The sequence below is a fragment of the Desmodus rotundus genome, chromosome 5 (assembly GCF_022682495.2).
Source record: "Desmodus rotundus isolate HL8 chromosome 5, HLdesRot8A.1, whole genome shotgun sequence".
NCBI classification, from domain to species: Eukaryota; Metazoa; Chordata; class Mammalia; order Chiroptera; family Phyllostomidae; genus Desmodus; species Desmodus rotundus.
Window position 1 is genome coordinate 47,654,417 of NC_071391.1, and position 22,879 is coordinate 47,677,295.

At 39.9% G+C, this 22,879-nt stretch overlaps 2 protein-coding genes across 7 annotated transcripts in view; one reads left to right on the plus strand and one right to left on the minus strand.

Moving 5' to 3' along the window:
* C2CD3 (C2 domain containing 3 centriole elongation regulator) overlaps nt 1-16,404 on the minus strand; it is a 121,932-nt gene extending 105,528 nt beyond the window's left edge. For all 5 annotated transcript variants that reach the window (XM_024572560.4, XM_053924195.2, XM_053924194.2 and 2 more), the window contains exons 1-4: nt 16,138-16,404; nt 13,303-13,572; nt 9,395-9,552; nt 574-797 (exon numbers count right to left, since the gene is read on the minus strand). In XM_024572560.4, the coding sequence (XP_024428328.2) occupies nt 574-797; nt 9,395-9,552; nt 13,303-13,572; nt 16,138-16,192 (707 nt within the window). In that variant the 5' untranslated portion in view covers nt 16,193-16,404. The remainder of the gene's footprint in view (nt 1-573; nt 798-9,394; nt 9,553-13,302; nt 13,573-16,137) is intronic.
* Nucleotides 16,405-16,569: 165 nt separating this feature from the next.
* Nucleotides 16,570-22,879, plus strand: part of PPME1 (protein phosphatase methylesterase 1) — a 46,766-nt gene continuing 40,456 nt past the window's right edge. Inside the window, exon 1 of one of the 2 annotated variants that reach the window (XM_053923830.2) lies at nt 16,570-16,925. In XM_053923830.2, the coding sequence (XP_053779805.1) occupies nt 16,825-16,925 (101 nt within the window). In that variant the 5' untranslated portion in view covers nt 16,570-16,824. The remainder of the gene's footprint in view (nt 16,926-22,879) is intronic. The other variant, XM_053923831.2, reaches the window with a different exon arrangement.

A 22,879-nucleotide genomic window follows, 5' to 3' on the forward strand; every position in this document is an offset into this window, starting at 1 on the left:
TTAAAATCAAAAGCTATTCCTCTTACTCCATTCTGTTTCACAAAACACTGCCTGTCCCCGCGTTCCTCACAGACACCTGACATCTCATCTGTAGGTGACTCAGACACTTTTCACCCGCATGTTGCCCTCCTCACTAGACAGTACTATAGGCAGTACTTAAAAAGAGCGATTGTATCTTATTAATTTATTTTATTTTTCAATGACAGTTGATATTCAGTATTATTTTATATTAGTTTCAGGTGTATGGCACAGGGCTTAGACAATTATATAACTTATGAAGTGATTCACCTCCATAAGTCTAGTACCCACCTGGCACCATGCATGGTTATTACAATATTATTGACTGAACTTCCTATGTTGTATTTTACATTGCCATGACTATTTTCTATCCGTCTTATTAACCACTATGCCCAGCACCTGCTACTGAACGAGGCACACAGAGGGTATTTAATACTGAGTTGCTAAATGAGTGACTACCCTTAGTCTTCTACCCAATCACAAAATGGAAGATAGAAATTATGAGTGCACTGCGAATTAGCTGACAGACTGAATGGTATTAGTTGTGGTAATTACCTTGGAGTGGTTGATCTACTACTGTTGGCTGTTAATTCTTTTCCAGTAATTCTGGTGGTAGGCATCCTAGGAGGTCTTGACGGAACCAGAAACTGGGTACTGCTGGGTTCAGTATATTCTCTGAATCCCTCTTCAGATAAAAGGACATTTTCTGTCATGTCAGTGGTAGGAAGAGGGTGGTGGCCGTCATAAGTTTCTGACAAAGGTTCCAGGGCAAGTGAGACCTGAAAGAGACATGTAATACAGCAGAACTTGTCTTTAGTATTGACTAATTTTAAAATTCCTTGCTTACTTTAAATTAATGGCTCCCATTCCTTATGGGATCAAGTTTGAATTCCTGCCAACCTCAGAACCTTTATCTCTCACTGTTCTCTCCTCCATTCCTCTCTTCTATATACATCAATTATATAGAGTTGTCTAAATGTACCTTTTATTCCCTTATACCTTTGTATATACAATTTCCTCAGTATTACTTCCTCTGTGTAACCTTTTTTAAAAAAGATTTTATTTATTTTTAGAGAGAGGGGAAGGGAGGGAGAAAAAGAAGGAAACACCAATGTGTGGTTGCCTATCATGCGCCCCCTACTGGAGACTTGGCCCACAACCCACGCATGTGCCCTAACTGGGAATCCAACCATTTGGTTCCCAGGCCAGCACTCAATCCACTGAGCCATACCAGTCAGGGTTAAACTTCCTTTTTAAAAATTATATTTTATTGATTATGCTGTTATAGTTGTCCTGATTTTTTTTCCCCTTTGCCCCCTTCCAGCCAGCACCCCCTACTTGCTCAGGCTATCCCCAAGCCATTGCTCATGTCCACGAGTCATGTGTATAAGTTCTTTGGCTATTCCATTTCCTGTACCGTATTTTAATCCCCATGGCTATTCTGTAACTACCTATTTGTACTTCTTAATCCCCTCACCTCTTCACCCATTCCCCACACTCCCCTCCCATCTGGCAAACATTAAAATGCTCCCCATATCCATGATTCTGTCTCCGTTCTTCTTGTTTGCTTAGTTTGTTTTTTTAGATTCAATTGTTGATAGTTACGTATAGTTGCCATTTTATTGTTCATAGTTTGATCTTCTTTTTCTTAAATAAGTCCCTTTAACATTTCATATAATAATGGTTTGGCGATGATGAACTCCTTTAGTTTCTTCTTGTCTGGGAAGCTCTTTTTCTGCTCTTTGATTCTAAATGACAGCTTTGTTGGGTACAGCAATCTCAGCTTAAGTCCCTGCTTTTCATGACTTTGAATATGTCTTGCCAATCCCTTCTAGCCCGCAAAGTTTCTTTTGAGAAATCAGCTGGAAGTCTTACGGAAACTCCTTTGTAGGTAATTATCTGCTTTTCTCTTGCTGCTTTTCAGATTCTCTCTTTATCTTTGCATTATAATTACAATGTGTCTTGGAGGAGGCCTCTTTGCATCCATCTTGTCTGGGACTCTCTGTGCTTCCTGGATTTGCATGTCTATTTCCTTTGCCAGATTAGGAAAATTTTCCTTCATTATTTTTGTCAAATAACTTTTCAATTCCTTGCTTTTTCTCTTTTCCTCCTGGCACCCCTATGATGTGAATGTTCAACCTCTTGAAGTTGTCCCAGAGGCTGCTTATACTTTCCTTATTTTTGGATTCTTTTTATTTCTTGTTGTTCTGCTTGGTTGTTTTTTTGCTTCCTTATGGTCTAAATTACTGATTTGACTCTTGGTTTACATCTACTCTACTATTTCCCTGTAAATTGTTCTTTATTTTAATTAGTGTATCCTTCATTTCTGACTGGATCTTTTTTATGCTGATGAGGTCCTCACTAAGTTCCTTGAACATTCTTATAACCAGTGTTATGAACTCTGCATCTGAGAGATTGCTCATCTCCATTTCTTTTAGCTCTTTTTTGGGGGGTTTGATCTGTTCTTTCATTCGGGCCATGTTTTTTTGTCTCCTTGTTTTGGCAGCCTCCCTGTTTGTTTCTATGTATCAGGTAGAGCTGCTATAACTCCCTGTCTTTGTAGTGTGGCCTAATGTAGTAGGTGTCCTGTAGAGTCCAGTGGCACAGCCTTCACTATCACCCAAGCTGCATACTTGAGATGTGCCCTTTATGTGGGCTGAGTACACCCTTCTCTTGTACTTGAGCCTTGGTTGCTGTTGGCAGATCAATGGGAGGGATTTACCCAGGGCAGCCAGCTGCAAGGATTGGCTGTGACCACTGACCACCAACCTCTGCCCTCCGTGGAGGATCACCTGTACAAGGGCAGGGTGGTGGTGCTCTGACGTGGTCTGTAGCTGTCCGCTGGGTGCGCTGGCCCTGGTGTTTCCCAGGTGGTGCAGGCCAAGGTCAGCCCCCCTGCCCTGTGTTTTGCCTGGGTCCACCCTGCATTAGGTATAAAGCAATCTGAGATGGCTGCTACTTGTGCTGGGCTTGAGGATTCTCTGGCGAAGCCAAGCTATGAATCTAGGCTAGCTGCTGGCAGTGCCTGGGGCTCACTGAGGCCAGCTGTTGCTTGTTTGATAGGATTTAGGAAGTTGTGAAGCAGGAGCCAAGACCAGCCATTCAAATGGAAAAGCAGCTTGGGTGGGCCTGTAAGTTGGGTGGGGCAGAGTCTCTGTAGATGTCCAAGGTGGGTCAAACTGTGTTGGCCACGTTGATGGAATCTCAGATATGGCACCAGCTTGCCCGCTCCATGGCTCTGTGGGGGGAGGGCCCAGAAAAGGGACAATGGCCTTTGCTTGCCTTGATTCCAGACACCTCAGCCTCTCCCAGCACACCACAGGTGCCTTCCAAGCTGCTGCCCTGGTGCGGAGCTCAGAGGGAGTGAGTCAGAGTAGGTAAGTTCATGTGTGGGTTCTTTAAAAGAAGTGCTTGAGGTTCCAGAAGTTTCTTCCACTGACTCAATCCCCAGTGGTTTTTGTAGCCAGAAGTTGTGGGTGCTTATCTACCTGGCACTGGAACCTGGGGCTGGGGAGCCTGGTGTGGGCCTGGGACTCCTCACTCCTGAGATATCCCTCCCAAATTTTATCCACCACATGTGGATGTGGGATCAGCCCGTTCCATGTCTGCATCCTTCCTACCAGTCTGGATGGATGTGGTTTCTTTAATTCCATAGTTATCAGACTTCCATCCAACTCGATTTCTGACAGTTTTGAGTGCTGGTTGTTCTGTATTTTAGTTGTAATTTTGATGTGGTTGTGCACAGAGGCGAGTTGTGACTGTCTACACTGCCATCTTGACTGGAAGTCCCTGTATAAACTTCTTTGTATCCAGGAAGAGATGTTATGGCCCTCCCATCTTGATATTTCTATTTACTCTGCATCTATCCATCCATATAACTACCATTTATTGCACACTTTACTACAGGCCAGAAGCTGTGCTAAGTTTCTCACATAGAGAAGCTCATATGATGAAATAACTGTCAGAAAACTATATTATCCTAATTTGAAGATTAAAAAGCAAAGAGAGAGGCTTACAGGAGGTATTTGTAACTTGTAGCTTATTTTTCATCCTGATTATATTATGCATTCCTGGAAGGCATGGACTTTCACAGTTGTTTCTCTGTGGACTAATTAGCACAACACTTGCTGTACAAGTCTAATATGCCTAATCATGTCTAATGGCCTGAACTACAGTATCAGTCGCTGCCTGTGATTGGCCCCGAGCAACCTGTTTGGAGCTACAAAGATACCCACTGTTTGTGGGTGCCTCTGCTGGGCCTGGGTATGTGTTGTAAAGACCAAGCTGTGCACCAAGGCTTTTACCAGCACTGGGTTTGGGGGCAGGTCAGCAAAAGTCCCAAGGCACCCTAAGATCTGCCTCCACCTGTTAACTCAGTCACTGAAACAGCCTTTGGTGGTACCTGAGTTGCATGAGGTAGGTTCTTGGTACGTCAAGAGGCAGGGGTGAGTGGTGTTCATTAGATTGACAGAGGTTCAAACTTGGTGCTAGTGTCGCATCTGAGGCTACTCAGCAAATGTCCCAGGGTATACCAAGTCTAGCTGCCATCCTCTGGGTGCTTGCATACCTCTGCGGTGGGGGTGGGGTCTCAGGGATTTGTGAGGGTGAGGCCAGCAGAGTTTAATAGTCTGTAAACGACCAAGATTTGGCCATGTGAAGGGAGGGCTCTCCACTGGTTAGGCAGGCAAGGGAAAAATGGCCCCTGTCCTAGAGCCACCCAACTCAATCTGCCACAGATCCTGCTTAGAGCAGGGGAGGGACTCTGGGATTTGGGAGGTTGAGGCTAGTGGATTTCCTGTGAGGGGGAGGTACTGGTCAGGATGGGGCATGGTGAGGGGAGTGGCTCAGCCTCAGAGTCACACAACTCAGTCTATTCCAAACCCTGCCCAGATCTCAGCAGGGTAGAACCACTAGGAGTCATGAGGGTGGGGCTGCCTGGAGCCCGGGCAGTAGGGCTAGTGGATCTCCCTTGAGGGGGAGGCACAAGTAACATTCATGGGAAAGTGGGGGTAGTGGCCCCTATAGCCACGCAACTCGGTCCCTGACACCCTGAGTCTGCCCAGAACTCCACGCTCTGGCCCAGGCAGCTGACTCCACAGGGTGGAGTTATTGTATTCCTGCAGGTTGATGCTGTATGCAGAGGAGTGCTCCACCTAAGAGAGATGGTGTGTGTGGTGGGGGAGACCTCGGCTCAGGGATCCTGGACTCTGTCCCTTCAGCAATCTTTCCAGAGCCATAAACCCCAGTCTCTCCTCACACAAATCTAGTCTGCTCTGCCCGCCATCAGATGGCGTCCAGGGTGAGTGGCTGTGAACAAGCTTTTGTGCACTGGCCCACTGAGAGAGCACCAGTGTCTCTATCAGACTTCCCTCCCTGGTAGACGGAATCCCCAATGATTTTCACTGCCAGATGTTAAGTGGGCCCCTCTTCCCAGCTCTGGTGCGCTGGGCTGAGAGCCTACTTTGGGATGGAAACTCCACACTCTTTGGGGGGAACCCTTGTAGCTGAGATAATCCTCTCAGAATTTCAGCCCCCATTCATGGACACAGGGCTAGCCCTTTCGTGTCTTCACCCTTCCTTCCACTCTCAATGTGACTTTTTCTGGGAATCCTTGGTTATAAGACTGCTCTTCAGTTGCTTATTCAGAGTGATTGTTCTATATTTTAGTTGTAATTCCAGTTTGGTCCTGGGAGGAGGTATGTGTAACATCCACCTACTCTGATGCCATCTTGGATCTAAATCTAGTCTTAATTAAATGGTTTAAAAATGAATGCTGGTAATGCCCATCAAATATAAAATGTCTGGCACTGATAACTTCTAAAAGTATCAAGTTTCAAGCCAAATCAAAGAAATGGATTTTGAAGGAATTTATAATTACATATTCCTGTTTTCCAATTTCAATGTCAAATAATCATGTATATGTATATACTATGTTACATGCTTATATAATAGTATAAGTTCGGTATTTTAAAATTTCTATTATATTTTTGGCAGTTGATTTTTCTTACAACCAGCCTCCTTGACTCATTTGTTATTTTTGACATTTGACTATACCCAGAATAGAATACAACAAAGATTCCTCTCTCAGCTTGATTCTCATGATTCTATCAAGCTACTCTGAGCACCTCCCTTCAGCCACCATGGCTGTTGTTATCATTTAAAACTCTTCTAACTCCATAACCTCAATTTCCCTTTAAAAACTATGTATCTGTCTTCTTTGAGTTATGACTAAATGCGATCTGCACAGCAACATTCTAAAGCCACCTCTATTCTTCCAGCCATTCAGCTCCCCATTGGCTTCATTCACAACTCATCATCAGGAGGGATTCCACACAGTCAATTCAATACTGTGCTTGGGGATGGCAAAGCAGTAGTATGACAAGAAATCCATCATACACTGCATTTTTAAAAGTCATTCTAAAATTAGTATTATACATTCACATAATTTGAAGAGTCCATTTTACAAGCTTGTACAGAAAACAAGTCCTGCCCTGGCCGGTATTGCTCAGTTGGTTGAAGCAACATCCTGACCAAAAGGTCACACATACCCAGGTTGCATGTTTGATCCCTGGTCATGGCACATATGAGAAGGCAGCCAATCAGTGTTTCTCTCACTTCAATGTTTCTTCCTCTTCCTCCCTCCCTCCCTTCCTTTCTCTCCAAAATCAATGAAAAAAATGTCCTCAGGTGAGGATAAAAAAAAAAGAAAACCAAGGCCTTCACATAGACTCCCTCCATATTTCTCTTCCCCCAGAGGCAACCACTTTCAACTCCTGTACCTGACTCTTGTGGTATTTACCTCTATAGTTGCAAATAATGTGCTTATATCGGCCTACATCTTGACTCCCCTGCCCCTCAGTTTCTGGGCAATATCTTTTTTAAAAGATTTTGTTTCTTTACCTTTTTAGAGAGAGGGGAAGGGAGGGAAAAAGAGAGGGACAGAAACATCAGTGTGCGAGAGAAACATCTACTGCTTGCCTCTTGCACGTTTCCAACTGGGGACCTGGCCGGGGACCTGGCCTGCAACCCAGGCATGAGCCCTGACTGGGAATTGAACCTGTGATCCTTTGGTTTGCAGGCTGGTGCTCAATCTACTGAGCCACAGCAGCCAGGGCTGGGCACTATCTTTTGACTTCTTAATATGGAAGATAAAAATTTAACTCCATCCCCATCCTCCTGACTTACTATATAGTTATACTGTAAACATTGATCTAAGCAAACTTTCTGTATGAACATGTATTCTATTTAAAGCTGATTTGGGGGGTTGTAGAGGTTAGGGGGTAGGAGGCTCAAGGAAAAAGGAAAACGGACTCATGGACATGGACAACAGTGTGGTAATTGCTGGGGGGAGGGGGTATAAGGGGACTAAATGGTAATGATAAAAAATACCCCCCCCCAAAAAACAGTAAAAAGAAAAAAAAAATAAAGGTGAACCACAAGATATACTGATTACGTTTCCTTTTCTGCACAACTTTTAGCTAAAATGGAAATAGCCTTGTTTCCTCATTTGCTTACATTGTATTTTCTTTATTAATAATTTAATTCTAAATTCATTGCTATTTATCTAAATCTGTTAAATCTCTTTTAAGATTTTCAGACATATCAGGTATTTTATAACCTTTTGTTTTTTTAAAGAAATGTCTCTCAGAGATTTAGGACATATTCCAAGTCTAGACAACACTTATTCCTGGTATAGAGCTGCCATCCTGGGATCTCCCTTCATCTCTCTCCTTTATTGGATCTCTTGTTTCTAATATAACATCTTGATTTTTAAAATTTACTTCCTCATTTTGCAGAGAAAGTCCTTCAGCAGCTTTGCCCGAAAGGTTGTGAGAGAGGTCCAAATTTTGGTAAGTTGTACATATGGAAACGTCTTTGTATCACACTTACACTACATAGACTGTGCTAGAGACAGAAATCTAGGCTATTTTTATTCAACACTCTGAAGGCATTATTGAATTGTCTTCTGGGTCCTAATGTTTCTACTCAGAAGCCTGAAGCCATATCACTTTCCAATTCTTTGTATGTGACTGTTTCCCCTTTTCTCTGGAAGCATATAGGATTGTCTTTGTTTTTAATGTTCTAAAATGTTGCAATGATACATAAGGGGGTAAGTTAAGTTAGTTTTCTTTCACCCATTGTATCATACTTAAATGGCTCTTTCTAAACAAATTTTAATATGAAAAATGTTTTTAAGGTTTTTAATATAAAAAAATTAAAACAAAATCAGAAATAAATGGTATAATTAACCCAGTTACTTATTATTCAGTTTCAACAATTATCAACACATGACTGATCACATTTCATTTATACCTTTCCCAACTCCTGCTTTGCCACTGGGATACTGAGATACAAGTCCCAGACATCATACAATTTCTTCTGTAAATACATTAGTAATAATATGAGGATTCTTCACCCCCCCACACCAGAACATAAACATATTACCATTAGCACATCTAAAATATTAATAATAATGTTTAATATTGTCAAAAATTGAGTCAATATTCTAATTTTCCTGACTATTTCTAGTTTTTTAAAATTGTTCAGGACCTCAGTAAACTTTTTCAACATGAAAACTAATATATTTAATACTGGGAAGTAACGGAACTACCTGCCAAAGTCCAATATTCCTTAAAGAAAAAAAAAATCAAATACAAAATATGTAAATTCAATGTCCAGTATGCAATAACAAAATACAAAAAGCAAGATGTGCCCTATAATCTCAAGAACACAGAAATAAATTAAAACCCCAAATGACACAGACAGTAAAATTAGTATACAGGATTGTAAAATGACTATTATATAGATGCTGTTAAGGCTCAAGGATGCAAAAGAACATATGATGGTAAAGAAAAATAAATTGTACATTTAAGAAATAAAATCTATTATTGGGGCAATCACTTCCTAAGTTATATAAATGTCTAATCACTGAGTTATATACCTGATATTAATATTGCATGTCAACTGTAATTGAAAGATAAAAACTTATTTAAAAAAAAAGATATTTAAAAAAATAAAAATTAAAAAAAGTAACTTTTAAAGAGATGAGAAACACAGTATGTGAAATGAAAATCTTACTGATGGGGTTAAGAGCAGATCAGACACAGCACAAGAGTAGTGAAGTCAAATATCTAGCAATAGGGAAAATATCAAGCGTCCAACACACATTACTTGGGAGTCTCATATTGTCACTAAGAGGATTTGGATAAGTGGGAAACAAAGGTATGTTATGGTCTTTGGGTAAAAACATAAACAAAGGCATGAAGTGGGAATTAGCATGGAATATGGGAGTCATGACCCTATCCATTCTATATACAGACTCAACTATTTATGCCAAAAATTTTATTCTATGCAGCAAAAAATTAAAATGTTTTACCTGGAGTTCTCCAAGTTTCTTAGATGTTGGTGAAACAATGCTGAAAGATCCACTGATGTGATGGGTTGGAGAAAGCTTAGCTAATCCAGTGATGTGAACTCTACCAATTGGAAGATGATCAAGTTTGGTGATTACTTCCAGCACCAGCTCAGCCATATCTAATTAGAAACATGATAATATATGCAGATAGTTTTCATTTACTTTTACTTTTAGAAATGGTCAGAGGGGTATATATTAGGAAACTTTTTTATGTGAAAAAATCATCTTATTTTCAAATACACCATGCATTTACCATATAATTCTGGGGAGGAGGCGAAAAGAGTGAACCCACGACTAACAGAACAATAAAATTTTAAAGAACAATCACAAAATACCTCACATGAAAAAAAATGAATAAAAATATTTAGCCTATCAAGAACTTTGTAAGAAAAATACCTCAAAAAGGGTGTTTTGAACATGTCAGGGAAGAACTCAGGCTTTGCTTTTGATATATAAAAGCAGTAACTCTTAGTTCTTTTTTCTCACCATTTCTAGTTTTGAATTGGACAAAGGGCTTCTCTTGTATAGATGCAAGAGCTGGTCCCTGCCTCCTTCGAGAGCATCTAATTGCTTAATCTTTGGTTGTACCTGCGGTACTGAAATAATGAGAGCACTTGGAATTAATTGGAATGGAAATAAACTCCCTAACTATATTCTTCAATTCATTGCACAGACTTAATACCTTATGGTCATAATTTACAAGAGGAGAAATATAACGCATTCCTATGGAGTCTGAGTTTCTTTCAGGACAGCGGAACTTCGGAGTATTTCCTTTTGAAAATTGAGAACATGGATCATTTTCACTATTTGTTCAATACTGCAGTAAAAAGAGCACAGTACTTATAATGAGAAGGCCTGTGGTTGTGCTGTAGCACCTATATTCACAAACTACTTCTGTAGAAGCCATAGTTGTCTGTAAGACAGGCATCATAATACGTCATGATTGTGTGAGGAATAGGGTGTTGCAAGTAAAACATATAGCAGGGTCCTCTCATATGGTAGATGCTTAATGACTATTATATAGCATTAGGCAAATTCCCTAACATATCACAGTCCCTGTCTTACTTACCATGAACATATTTGACAATATATTCATTGGTTTACTTTTCGCATTTTATTCTTTTAAATAAGCTATGCATACAAGAGTACATAAAAGAATAACAAAGCAAATACCACACAGCTTAAAAAGTAGTTCTATTTTCCCCAAGTTTTCAGTTAGAGCACATACTCATGTGAACCAATGTGGTGTCTTTGTTTTCTAATAAACATATACTCATGCTCACAGCTGTGTCATCACTTACAAGGATCACCTCGTCTGTTCCCTAGTCAAACGGGACCTTCCCCAAGGCTTTTTTCCTAACTGGAATAATAAAATTTCAATACTGGCCGATTTGCTGGTTACCTCCTTCAGTTTACTAATGGCAAAATTAAGACCCAGGAAGACGAAACGGCTTGCTCAAAGTGTCAGGCAGCAAGTTAGTATAGAACAGAAGTAGGATTCTGATTTCCTAGTAACTTATAAGTTTAGCTCTTATTAATTTCCTGGAATACTCATATAGTACACATTGTATGTACCAAGTAATCAGGCACTTAATTATATACATTCTGGCACTGCTTACTTCTGTTTCACATGTCAGCTTTGTTTTTCCAACAAATTTTTAAGCTCTTTTTGATCAGAGACTACATCTAAAATCTCTGTATCCACCACAGTACCTAAGACACTTCACACACACACACACACACACACACACACACTCTTTTAAAAAATAAAACCTGTTACAGGAACTACTATAAAGCAGTTTACATGGACAAAATCAAGGGGGAGGGTGGAGGTGGGGGAGGGAGGTGGGTTTGGCTGGGGTGGGGTGGAGGGATGGGGAGAAAATGCAGACAACTGTAGTTGAATAACAATAAAAATTAAAAAAATAATAAAATAAAAATAAAATAAAAATAAAACCTGCATTCATTTTTATTTTTTCCAGCAGCTAGTTTGCTGGAGGAGTAAATAAACAAGAATAGCAAGTGAGTATGAAATACAAATTTCCTGCAGTTTTGGATTCCTACTCAGATTCATTCCTTTTATTTTTTTTTTAATTTTCTTGGTTTTGTTGGCAGAATACTTTTCAAAAAATTTAGTTTTCAATTACACTTTACATTCAGTTTTATTTTGTCTTACTTTCAGATACATTGAACAGAAAATGGCTAGACAATCATATACTTTACACAGTGCCACTCTGGTATTTCAAGTACCCAGCTTGTACTATACATAGTTATTACAATGTTATTGACTACATTCCCTATGCTGTACTTAAGACATTATATGTTTGTAAGACTCACACCTACAATGTGCCAGGTACTGGGGCAATAAAGCTACAGATATTTTTTTCATTTAATCTTCACAATAATTTCTTTCAGGTAAGTGCTATTACCCCCATTAAACTAAATAGGAAGCTGAGGCTTCAATATCTTAAGGAACCTCTGACCATCACAGAGCATCCAATCCTGAAGCCAGAGGTCAAATTCAAGATTGTCTGACTTCAAAGCCATGCTCTTCTCATTCAACCAGGCTGCTTCTTTATGGAAAGTCAGCTATTTGATCTCATTTTACAGATGAGGAAAAAGGGCGTCAGAAATGGTAAGGGACTTTCCAAAAATCCCACAGCTGATAACACCAGCCTGAAGTTCAGATGACAAATCTAACGCAGTCTTTATTTTATCACAGGATGCTCAAATAAATGTCTGGCCTGTTACCATATGAATAGATATCTTCTTTCTTATTGTAGAATTTCTAATCACTCATTTGTTAAATTATATAAAAACGCCGCCTGAGGATTCAAGTTTCAGGTTTCCAGTACCCGAATATCTATGGGTGTCTTTTAATAGCACTTACCACTTTCAAACTATTATTATAACTAAACTTCCCTATGAATTTAGTTAGAATTAGATACCATTCTGATTAAATATTTTTATTCATTTTTATAATTCCCATTAGTGCCTAGCACAATGTCTAGCATATGCTAAGTGATCATTATGTATTTTTTGAATTGCTGAAGTTTTTGTTTGTTACATGTTGATGTTTTCCAAAATTTTTTCTTGGTAGAATGCAAGCTTTTTAAGATAGGTTAATCTTTAATTCAACTTTGGCTCTTCAGTATTCTTAGCCCAACAATGTTTACATGATAAATGCTTAATTTTTACTGATTTGAACTGCATTGATTTGATAAACAACCCCACCATCCAAAGTGTGTTTATGTGAGAGTTTCACCTAAATATTGAGAAATAATGAAACACATTTAGAATCCAGGGACAGAAATGAAGGGATTTGGGCTCCTGGATTCCTATGGAGGGATCTTTCCCTTCTTTAAAAATCTGTAGTATAACTCACTAAACCATTCATTTGGTAGTTAGCAGGGATTATCTTGCACTGTTAGTAAATTTTATACCTATATCCTCTTTCCTTGAGCATAATTTAAGTCCCAGAGCGAAAAGTATGGTTATTACTTAAACAAGAATGATTTGGTAAAAAGTACATGAGTTTTGGGGTCAGACAGAAGTGGGTTCAAATCTGTCTTGCCACTGTCAACTATGTAACTTTACAGAGCATTGATTTCATCCCTGAACCTGAGTTTCATTGTCTATAAAGGAGAGAAAATAATCTATCTTGCAGAGTTATTAAGAATTAGAAATAATACGTGTCAATTGCTAGTGCATAGTATACTCTCAATAAATTATGTCTATTATTCAATCTCTTTGAGCCCTCAATAATTAACAATGTCTTATAGATACTAGGTATGCAATATCACCTGTTGCTAATAACATTGCTACATGCGTATTAGGTCTATAGGTGAAAAGCTAAGACAAAATCGTACCTGTTAGGTAAGAGGTAAATTGCTTTGGACCACAGCGAATAGCATAACGTGTAGTTGTTCTCACAGCTTTTGGTTCAGTCTGCAATGTGTCCCTGGGACAAAAGAGGGTTCCATCTGATGTTTCTCCCCACCACCTCACTCGAACGAGTATACAAGAAGGAGGCTTCGCAATCTTCCATATGACTTTATCAACAGTAAGTTTCAGAAAGCAGCGTAGTTGGCCTTCAACTAGAGGTGGTAGACTCGTAGATGGAGGAATGTCACTCAAACCTGTGGAGAAATTCAAGAACACTAAGTTAAAATTTAGACTAAATATAAAAAACATATGATCTGCTTTTTGAATAAAAACACATAAAAACATTTCAGTCTCTACAGAAAGCAGGCTTATTTTACCTATTCTAATAAAGGAGAAGTAGCTATTAAACTAGACCACAGAATAAACTATCTGGTCACTTAAGCCACCCTGACAACAAACGTGTTTAGAGTTCGTTTCAGGTTAGTACAAATAAAGACCACACCAACTTAAGATATACTAACACAAACTCCTCTTCAATGAAGAGACCATTTGAAAAACACAAATACAATGATATAGTACATATATTTTCAAATCTCAGTAGTTGAAAGTTTTCTTCCAAGTACTGTTGTTTTGATTATTACAAAGTCCACAATTCTTAAGATGTTATCTTTAACTCTCTTACTTTAAAATCATCACTAAACATGGAGCAGCAAAAATTCCCTTCATTCAACTCTCAAATAAATCATTAAGTCTATAGCACACAACTCAGCATTTCAATAAAGAGCACCTCAGATTGTCTTTCTCCCCGCCAGTATCATACAGTTGATGCAGACAAAGATTATCATCTTTAGGTTCTGCATTGTGCTAATTTTTTAGCACAATGCTGGGTTTATAATATTTATTGGCTTCATACAGATAACAAATATAAATGAGGCAGTTAAACAAGCTTTCTATACAACTTTCCTTTATCTTCTAACCAAGACTGAGAGATTTAAGAAATCATTCTTATATTACACAGCCTTCTATTTCTCTGACTTTCCTCTTGGGCACTGTTTATGCTTCACTAGAAGAAAATATACTGGAGTCTCTCAGATCAAGAATCTATCTAAGCAATTCTTTGGATTTCTGAAGGGAACAACCTCTCTGCTCTTCTGTAGTAGAGAAAAGACCCACCATAATCTTTATGGATAACTATTTCAATATAAAAATTATACATGGGTGTGTACATGAGCATTACTGCATTTGCATATAAGACAGCTAGTGGGGCATTCTTACGTTATTTCTATTTTGATCTTCCTATTAACCAAATATGCTTGACTGATTTCACATAGGGAGCACTAAAAATGACCACTTCCATGCTTGTTTCATATCCTCCCATCATTCCAGGCAGGAAAGGTACTGCCTCAAAACTGTCTTAAGTATCTTTAAACAGCCCTGGCCAGTGGCTCAGTTGGTTGGAACATTGTCCTGTACACCAAAGGTCACAGGTTCGACCCCAAGTCAGAGCACATTTCTGGGTTTCGAGTTCCATCCTCGATCAGGGTGCATACTGGAGGCAACCAATCGTATTTCTCTCTTACATCACTATTTCTCTCTCTCTAAAATCAATAAGCATAGCCTTGGGTGGGAATTTTTTTTTTAAATCTAAAGTTTGGATAAGATTTATTTCTAGGCTGTAGCTCCAGTCCTCATCCCAATGGCCTAATATTAACTATCCTATTATTTCTTTGTGTATATTGTAAAAAGGCAGTCACTCATTTTTGTTTTTGAGGCAGCCCTGTAGAGATTCAAATTCTAGTTTCCTGATCTGCCCTGGCTTCCTAGGGTGACTGTTCTTGCTGCAGCTAACATTTTTCTACTCTCCTGGACAGAACTAACTTGATAAACCTTTTGCTACACACTCTTTCATCATCTCATCTCAAATCCATCGTAGATACTCACACCCTCAACCCTTCAACCCCACCTACCACATGGTCTAACTTGCCACTCTTTTTGTCTCTCTTCCACAACTATCTTTCCCAACTTCCGTTTGTAGCCCTTCATGCTTCGTGATTGTATTATGCTTCACTCATTCAACTAACATTTACTGAGTCCTGCTTTGTGCTAGTTCTTGAGGATTTAGTAATGTGTAAAGCATGACCCTGGTCTGTTAGAATTACTGACATACTCCTCTCTCCAACTTATGTTTCTTCTGTCCTTTGTGGACCTCCAAAGGTGTACCCTAACACACATTTAACTTTGTTATCAAAAACCCTCCCAAGTCATGGGGTTGATTTAATTTACACTGCGGTGACTATAATAGTGCACTGTATACTTGAAAGAGTAGATCTTAAGGGTTTCCATTACAAGAAAAGAAATTTTGTAACTACATATAGTGATGGATGCTAACTAGTTATTACTGTGATCATTTCGCAACATATACAAACATCCAATCATTATGTGGTAGACCTGAAATTAACAACGTTATGTCAATTCTATCTCAATTTCCAAAAACACAAAAAAACCTGTAGAATTTTTTATTCCCTTCCTTGAGAGGTGTTCTACATGCATCCTTTAAGCCCTCACTTCGCCCCATTTATTCGTCCAGCTTGCCACTCCCCAACCCCCGCCTGCAGCACCTGTTTCCTTTCCATTCGTTGGCGAGCCAACCGCCCTCTCTTTTAATCTGACTCCCTTAGTTATTCTCCCTCCTCCGTCCCTTTTCTTTTCTTTTTTTTTTTTAACAGGCGGGTGTCGGGGGTCTCCCCAGAATTCCTTACACCCTGTTCCCCTAACTCCGCCCTATGACGCTTTCCACAACTTTTGGTCGCTCAGGTTACCTCCTTTCTTGCGGCCACGGCCACCCCCAGGGCCCTGGCCTTTGCGTTGTTTCATGATGAGGCCGAGCTTTTCTTCACCAGCTCAACTCCGACCCCAGCATCTAGGCCGTAGCCTCCAGCCATCCCTTCCCACCGCGCCTGCGTTCCCCGGCAACCGGCACCGCTGGGCAGCCTGGGAGGCAGGAAGAAGCAGCTTTTCATCTAACAGTCTCTGGGGAAGCGGTGAGAAGGAAAGGCGGCAAGGCTCCTCACCACCAATAGACTGCAACACCCAGGATGCTTTGCTACACTACCTCTGCGGGGTTGGATGCTGTCGCCTCCAGCTGCGCAGGCGCAAAGGGATATGTCCTTTGAGGACTCCATAGCCCAGGGTGCATTGCCTCCAAGAGCGCTTCTCTTTCCGGGAAGGTTCGTACAGCTCTCCGCTTGGGGTCCGAGGTGTCCGCAGACTCCGTTACCCAGCTTTCTTCGTGGAAGGAATCTTCCTGTTGCGCACTTCCGGTAGAACCTCTTGAAGCGAGTGGGTGGAGTTTACGGAGCCGGTGGGCGGTGGGCGGTGCTGCCGGTAGCTGGGTGCTGTCCAAAGGAGCCTGGGCACCTCTAAAGGAGCAAGCTGTGACCGGTTGGGCCGCACTTAGCCTGGGACGAAGTTTCGGCTCGTGTTTGACTACCTCCGGCCTCCCCTTCATGTCGGCCCTCGAGAAGAGCATGCATCTCGGCCGCCTGCCCTCTCGCCCCCCTCTACCCGGCAGCGGGGGCAGTCAGAGCGGAGCAAAGATGCGAATGGGGTACGTGACCCAGACCCCTTCTTCCTAGAGGCCAGGTCTTGGCCACTGGGGAATGGTGGCTCTGGGCGTTTAAAGCTGCACCGCAAGGGAGGCTAAGGAAAGGAGAGAATGTTGGCGGCGGCCTGGAGGCGTTTGGATGGAGTAGAAGGCAGATTTGGGTTTTAGGGGAGGCGCCAAGTTAATGGAAATTGGAGGACAAATAGTATTGAAGGGAGAAGGGAATAAGGTAAAAATTGAGGAAGCCAAGAGGGTAATTTAAGAGATTTAAGAGGCGCCTACAGAAGAAGGGATGGAGGAGGTTTGAAGAAGGAGTCGAGTGATGACGAAGATGGGGAGAAAGCTGCCAGGGATGGTTGAGGGAAGTGGGGAATGACTGAGAAAAAAGTTGGGGGGAATTAGGGGAAACAACTAGAGGAAGGTTTACGAGTAAGAAGACTGTGAGAAGTAGATATTAGAAAAGCTGAGAGAACTAGAGAACACCTGAAGCAGGGTTAGAGAAGGAAACGAGCTAGGGAGCAGAAGGTTCTAGAGCTGTAAGAGGCAGATTCACGGACTTGGGGTGACTAGGAGAACGGAGAAAGCTTGGGAAATAGGCGTAAGGAAAGATGGAAAACATAGCCAAGAAAACTGTCAGGAGTAATAGGAACGTGATGAGGAGTGGGTGTGGGGGAGGCATGATGAGGGCGAGGACTGAGGAGTTTAGAGAGCAGCCATGGGCTCTAGACCTTGAGGGCTAGGATTTGGGGAAAGGAAATGCTGCAGAGGGAAGGTCTGGGAAGCTTAAAGAGGACGATTAATCGATTTTTGCTTGGCAAATAAGTCTGATGGAAGCTTCGTAGTGGTTTGACAAAACTCAGAATTAATGAAGCATTGAAAGGAACTACTTAAAATGTTTAAGAGAAACCATTTACTAGGAAAAAAGCCTTGTTGAGGAGATAGACTTTTGGAATTTTAGGTTGTTGAACGTCTTGTGTCAGGTTAGGGAATACTTAGGTGTAGGAGAGAGAGCATAATGAGTTGAACAGCGGAGGGTTAATTGCTGGAGTGCAGAGAGAATTGAGTACGCAGTTGGTTTTTGAGGGGTGTTTGTAGTATCAGACAGGACTCTGCAGACTAGTGAGTGTAAAGAGAAAAGGGGCAGGAAGAATATTTAGGTATAAGATAAACAAGGGTTTGTGTTTGGAATCCAGAGATGGATTGGTAGATATTCTTGGAATAAGAACCGGAGAAGACAAACTTTAGGTTCTGAAGAAGTAATATGTACAAAAACTGATCAAAGGGGAGATGAGGATAGTAGGTGTAGGACTGTGAAAGTAAGTTCTAGCAACGAAGAGAGAGGAGAATCCTGTAAATTGAAACGGTAGGGGATGGTGAGAATGGCTGGAAGAACCAGGGAAGGAAACTCAGAATTGAAGTGGAGAGCTGACTATGATACGCAATAGAAAAGTGAGGGAACCTTGGCAGGAAAAGGTAGGTTGATGGACAAGATGCACAACAGGAAGAGGTGGTCGAAGGCTACATTTCGGGCCAAATGAAGATTGCTTTAGCTTTGGAAGACAAAGATAGGACTGTAACATGAGTAATGAGGAGGGTCTGGAAACTGATCTGTAACAGATTATTTGGGAAAATTAACCTGGAGTATAAAATGAATGTAACATTTATTGTTGATATGTGTCGTAGTTGCTGCCTATCTTAATCTAAAATTTAATCTTTCAGTCTACCAGCCCTGTTTGGTAAGAAATGTGCAAAAATTAGCTTTTTAATAACTATACGTGCTTCGGATAAGTTTAATTAGAGCTCAGCTCCTCACGTCAAAACAAGTTCTCTGGAGATGAACTGAAGAAAAATACTGAGAGAAAATAAAGGGAAAAATCTGCTGATTAGAAGCTTGTATAGTTGTTAGTAAATTACTCTCTTTAAATAGATGTTTGGTTTTTTCAATTTAGGTTAACTGCTTGTCCTGGAAAATAAAGTTCTCGAAAAAGAGGCTCCTTTATAGTATTGTGAAGAGAGCATATGTTGGTGAATTTTATGTGGTCCTCAAGTGGCTTATTTTCCTCCGTTTTTTTCCTACTTCATTATTGGAGCAGAGGCAGGCCTCCTCTCAGTCTAATGTTAGTGATAACATAGACTCTCTCCCCCCTACAGTCGTAAAGCTGGAGGAGAGGCTTGGAATGATTTCATCTCACCTCTTCACTGTATAGTTGAGGAAACTAAGACTCAGAGAATTTTGTATTCTGTAAAATAGAGGAAGGGACAGGGGACAATACTTTCTCTAAATAAAAGACAAAACTGAAACTCAAATTTTCCTCAAACTGAGGTACCCCAGGGCCTGCCACTAAGCATTAGGACATGGGTTTCTTGACTGTGAGACCCATTGTGTTTCTTTGGATTCATAGTTGTTATCCTGGCAATGCTTAGTTTGAGTTGTGTGTGTTACTCCTTTGAAGATGCTCTAGGATTCAGTCGTTTTCCTTAGTCCTGATTTATGAAGTCTTCCACCAGTTTCAAAGAACCCTTCTTTATTTCTACTCTACTCCTTTTCTTTTTTTTTTAAATTTTACTATCTTTGTCCACTCCCCCATCTATCTCTTACTCCCAGGGTGGGCCTGTTCCTTTGACAGTCTCATATATGATTTACTCTTTTAACTATTTTTCATAATCTTTTGCCCTTGGTTTCACTAACCTTTTTAAGATGTGTACATATTCAGGGTGATTTTTGAGTTTATTGTTTTTCTTGAGTTTTCGTAGTTTAGTTTTTCCAATTGGATTTAGTAATTCCAGAATCTTACCCAGTAATATTCTGGATAACGTAATAATAGCAATTAACTTTTTTTTCTCTAAATATCATGTGCCTGGCATTGTAGTAGCTTTATGTATGTTATTTATTCTGTCCACAATCTTGCAAGGTAGATATTTTCCTGCATAAGGAAATTCAGATGCAGAGGTTAAAAGTCATCCAACTAGTATATGGCAGAACCAGATACAATCTAGGTTTGTTCTCTAGAATTCATTCCCTTTTAAGGACATCACCAGTTTTTCTTCCCGAAGGCCTGAAATCCTGGTTTCATTGTTTGGTGATAGATGCCAGTAGATAATGCCCAAAACAGTTCTTGAACTTTTTTATTAAACCTTTTGGAGCTACTTTGATTTGAGATCCCTGCTTGCAATTGGTCTCTTAGTTAGCATTGCCCTAACAAAAATAGCATAGACTGGATGGCTTACAAACAACAGAAATGTGTTTCTTGTAGTTCTGGAGCCTGGGCAGTCCAAGATTTCATGCCCGGTAAGGACCCCTTCCTGGTTCATAGACGGCAGTCTTCTCACTGTATGCCCACGTGGCAGAAGGGAGTAGGGAGCTCTGTGGCATCTCTTTTATAAAGGTACTAATCTCATTCATGAGGGCTGCACCCTTATGACCTCGTCACCTCCCACAGGCCCCACCTACAAATATTATTTTGGATTCTAGAATTTAACATGGATTTGCCGGGGGCGGGGGGGGGGGAGACATAAATGTACATGTGGTGTACTCGAGAGGAGTGTGTTTCGAAAAGCACTGCTTTAGTATTTTTCAGTACCATTAGAGGGATTGCTGATTTTTTTTTTTTTTTAATGTTTATTGACTATACAGCCCTGGCTGGTGTGGCTCAGTGGATTAGTGCAGGCCTGCGAACCAAAGGGTTGCTGGTTCAATTCTCAGTCAGGACACATGCCTGGGTTGCAGGCCAGGTCCCTGGTAGGGGGCATGGCATGCAAGAGCAACCACACATTAATGTTTCTCTCCTTCTCTTTCTTCCTCCCTTCCTCTCTATCTAAAAATAAATAAAATGAAAATTTTAAAAAATGTTTATTGATTTTAGAGAGATAGGAAAGGAGAGAAAGAGATACAGAAACATCGATCTATTGCCTCCCATGTATAACCCCAACCAGGGATGGAACCCGCAACCTGGGTATGTGCCCTGACAGGGTATTGAACTCACAACTTTTTGGTGTACAGGACACCGCTCCAGCCAACTAAGCCACCCTGGCCAGGATGAGACTGTAGATTATTAAAACCATTCATTTTTCAACATGTTTTTGGTTATCAATAGTACTAGGTTTCTAATATCTCTTCCATTACTACAGTGCTTTAACTGATATGTGTATTAGTGCCTTCTTCTGTAATTTTATGAGGTAAATTAACAAAAGGGGTAATATTTTCTGTTAATGAGAAAACTCAAATGTTCATTGACTTGCCCAAAGATCGCAGAATCATGAAGTGGCAGAAACAGGATTCAAATCCAGACTTCAGATTTTTAGTCTATTGTTGTACCTTGGTGCAAAGAGATTGGTGTTTAAAGTAATAGAGATCTGAGCTGAAGCCCAGCTTGCGTGTTCACTTTGGTCAAGTCATTTAACCTCTCCTAGTTTGTTTCTTATCTATAAAACGGAGGTACTTCTGCTTACCTTAGAGGGCTGTAAGATTGAGAAAATACACGAAAAGTACTTAAGCTTCCTAACGTAAACCCTTAAGGAATGGCAGCTAGTAAGTTATTTTATACAGGTGAGAAAGACTTACTCTTTATGAAGTAGGAACACTCTTTTCAATCTGTTATAATGTCAGCTTTTTCCATTCAAACTATATGTTTATTCATATCTAATTAGGTAGTCTTTCATTAAACTTAAGTTTATTACAGGTATCAGGTCTCAGAAAGCCTCTAAGGAGCTATGCACACAGATAGAGAAATAAAGGGAAAAGTGAAGTGATTTGTTCAAGGTCACATATTGAGTTACTAGAAGAATTAAATTCTAGTGTTTCTCTTTTAGTTATTAATTTTAAAAAAATTAAGTTATAATTCACATGGGATAAAATTCACCCTTTTACAGAATACAATTCAGTGTTTTTTAGTAAATTCAAGGTTGTACAATCATCACCACTAATTCCAGAACATTTTTATTATCCCACAGAGAAACTGCTTATCTGTTAGCAGTCTCTACCCCTTTCTACCACCCCTGGCAACTACTAATGTAATTTCTGTTTTTATGGATTTGTCTGTTGTGGAGATTTCATGTAAATTAAATCACACAATATGACCTTTTGTGACTGGCTTCTTTCACTTAGTATGTTGTTTTGAAGGTTCATCCATGTTATAGCTTGTATCAGTACTTCATTCCTTTTTATTGTTGAGTGATATTCCATTGTGTAGATGTACCACATTTCACTTACTCATTTATCAGTTACTGGACACTTGGGTTTGTTACTTTCTGTAGAACTCCTTTTTCATTTACAGGTTGTTTCTAATTTTTTGCCATTATGAATAATACTAATTATGAACATTCACATGCAAATCTTTGTGTGGAAATATGTTTGCATTTCTCTTGGGTAAAAACCTAAGAATGGAATTGCTGGTTTACATGGTAAATTATGTTTAACTTTTAAAGAAACTGTCAAACTGTTTTCCAAAGTGGCTGTTTAAAGTGCTTTATGTATTAGGGACATTTTATCTTTATAAATATCAAAAGTATTTTTCCAAGTTGACTTTTTACTTTGCTTATGATATTTTTTGCCATGTAAAAAGTTTTTTGGTTTTTTTTTAATTTTAACATACTCAAATCTAGCATGTATTAATGCTGGATTTTGAATCACAGAAAGACATTTTCTTCTCCCAGGTTATAAAAGCCCCCCTAGTACCTACGAAGTAAAACAAGGCCTGCCATACAGGGCTTATCAAATATCTCTTTAATTGATTTGGAATCAACCTAGCTGCTTGTATAAGCAAGTTGTGACTGGGAAAAGCCTCTAAAATAATTACCCTTAAGATACTTGCTGAATGCTTATGATGTAAGTCTTTTATTCTAAATTACCATGGCATTCAGGTGAGTCTGGGGAGGAGCTTATATGGCTGTTGGTTCTGAAATATACTTTATGAGAGATTTCTATATGGACTTTATTGGCTTATACATTTTTTTCAATT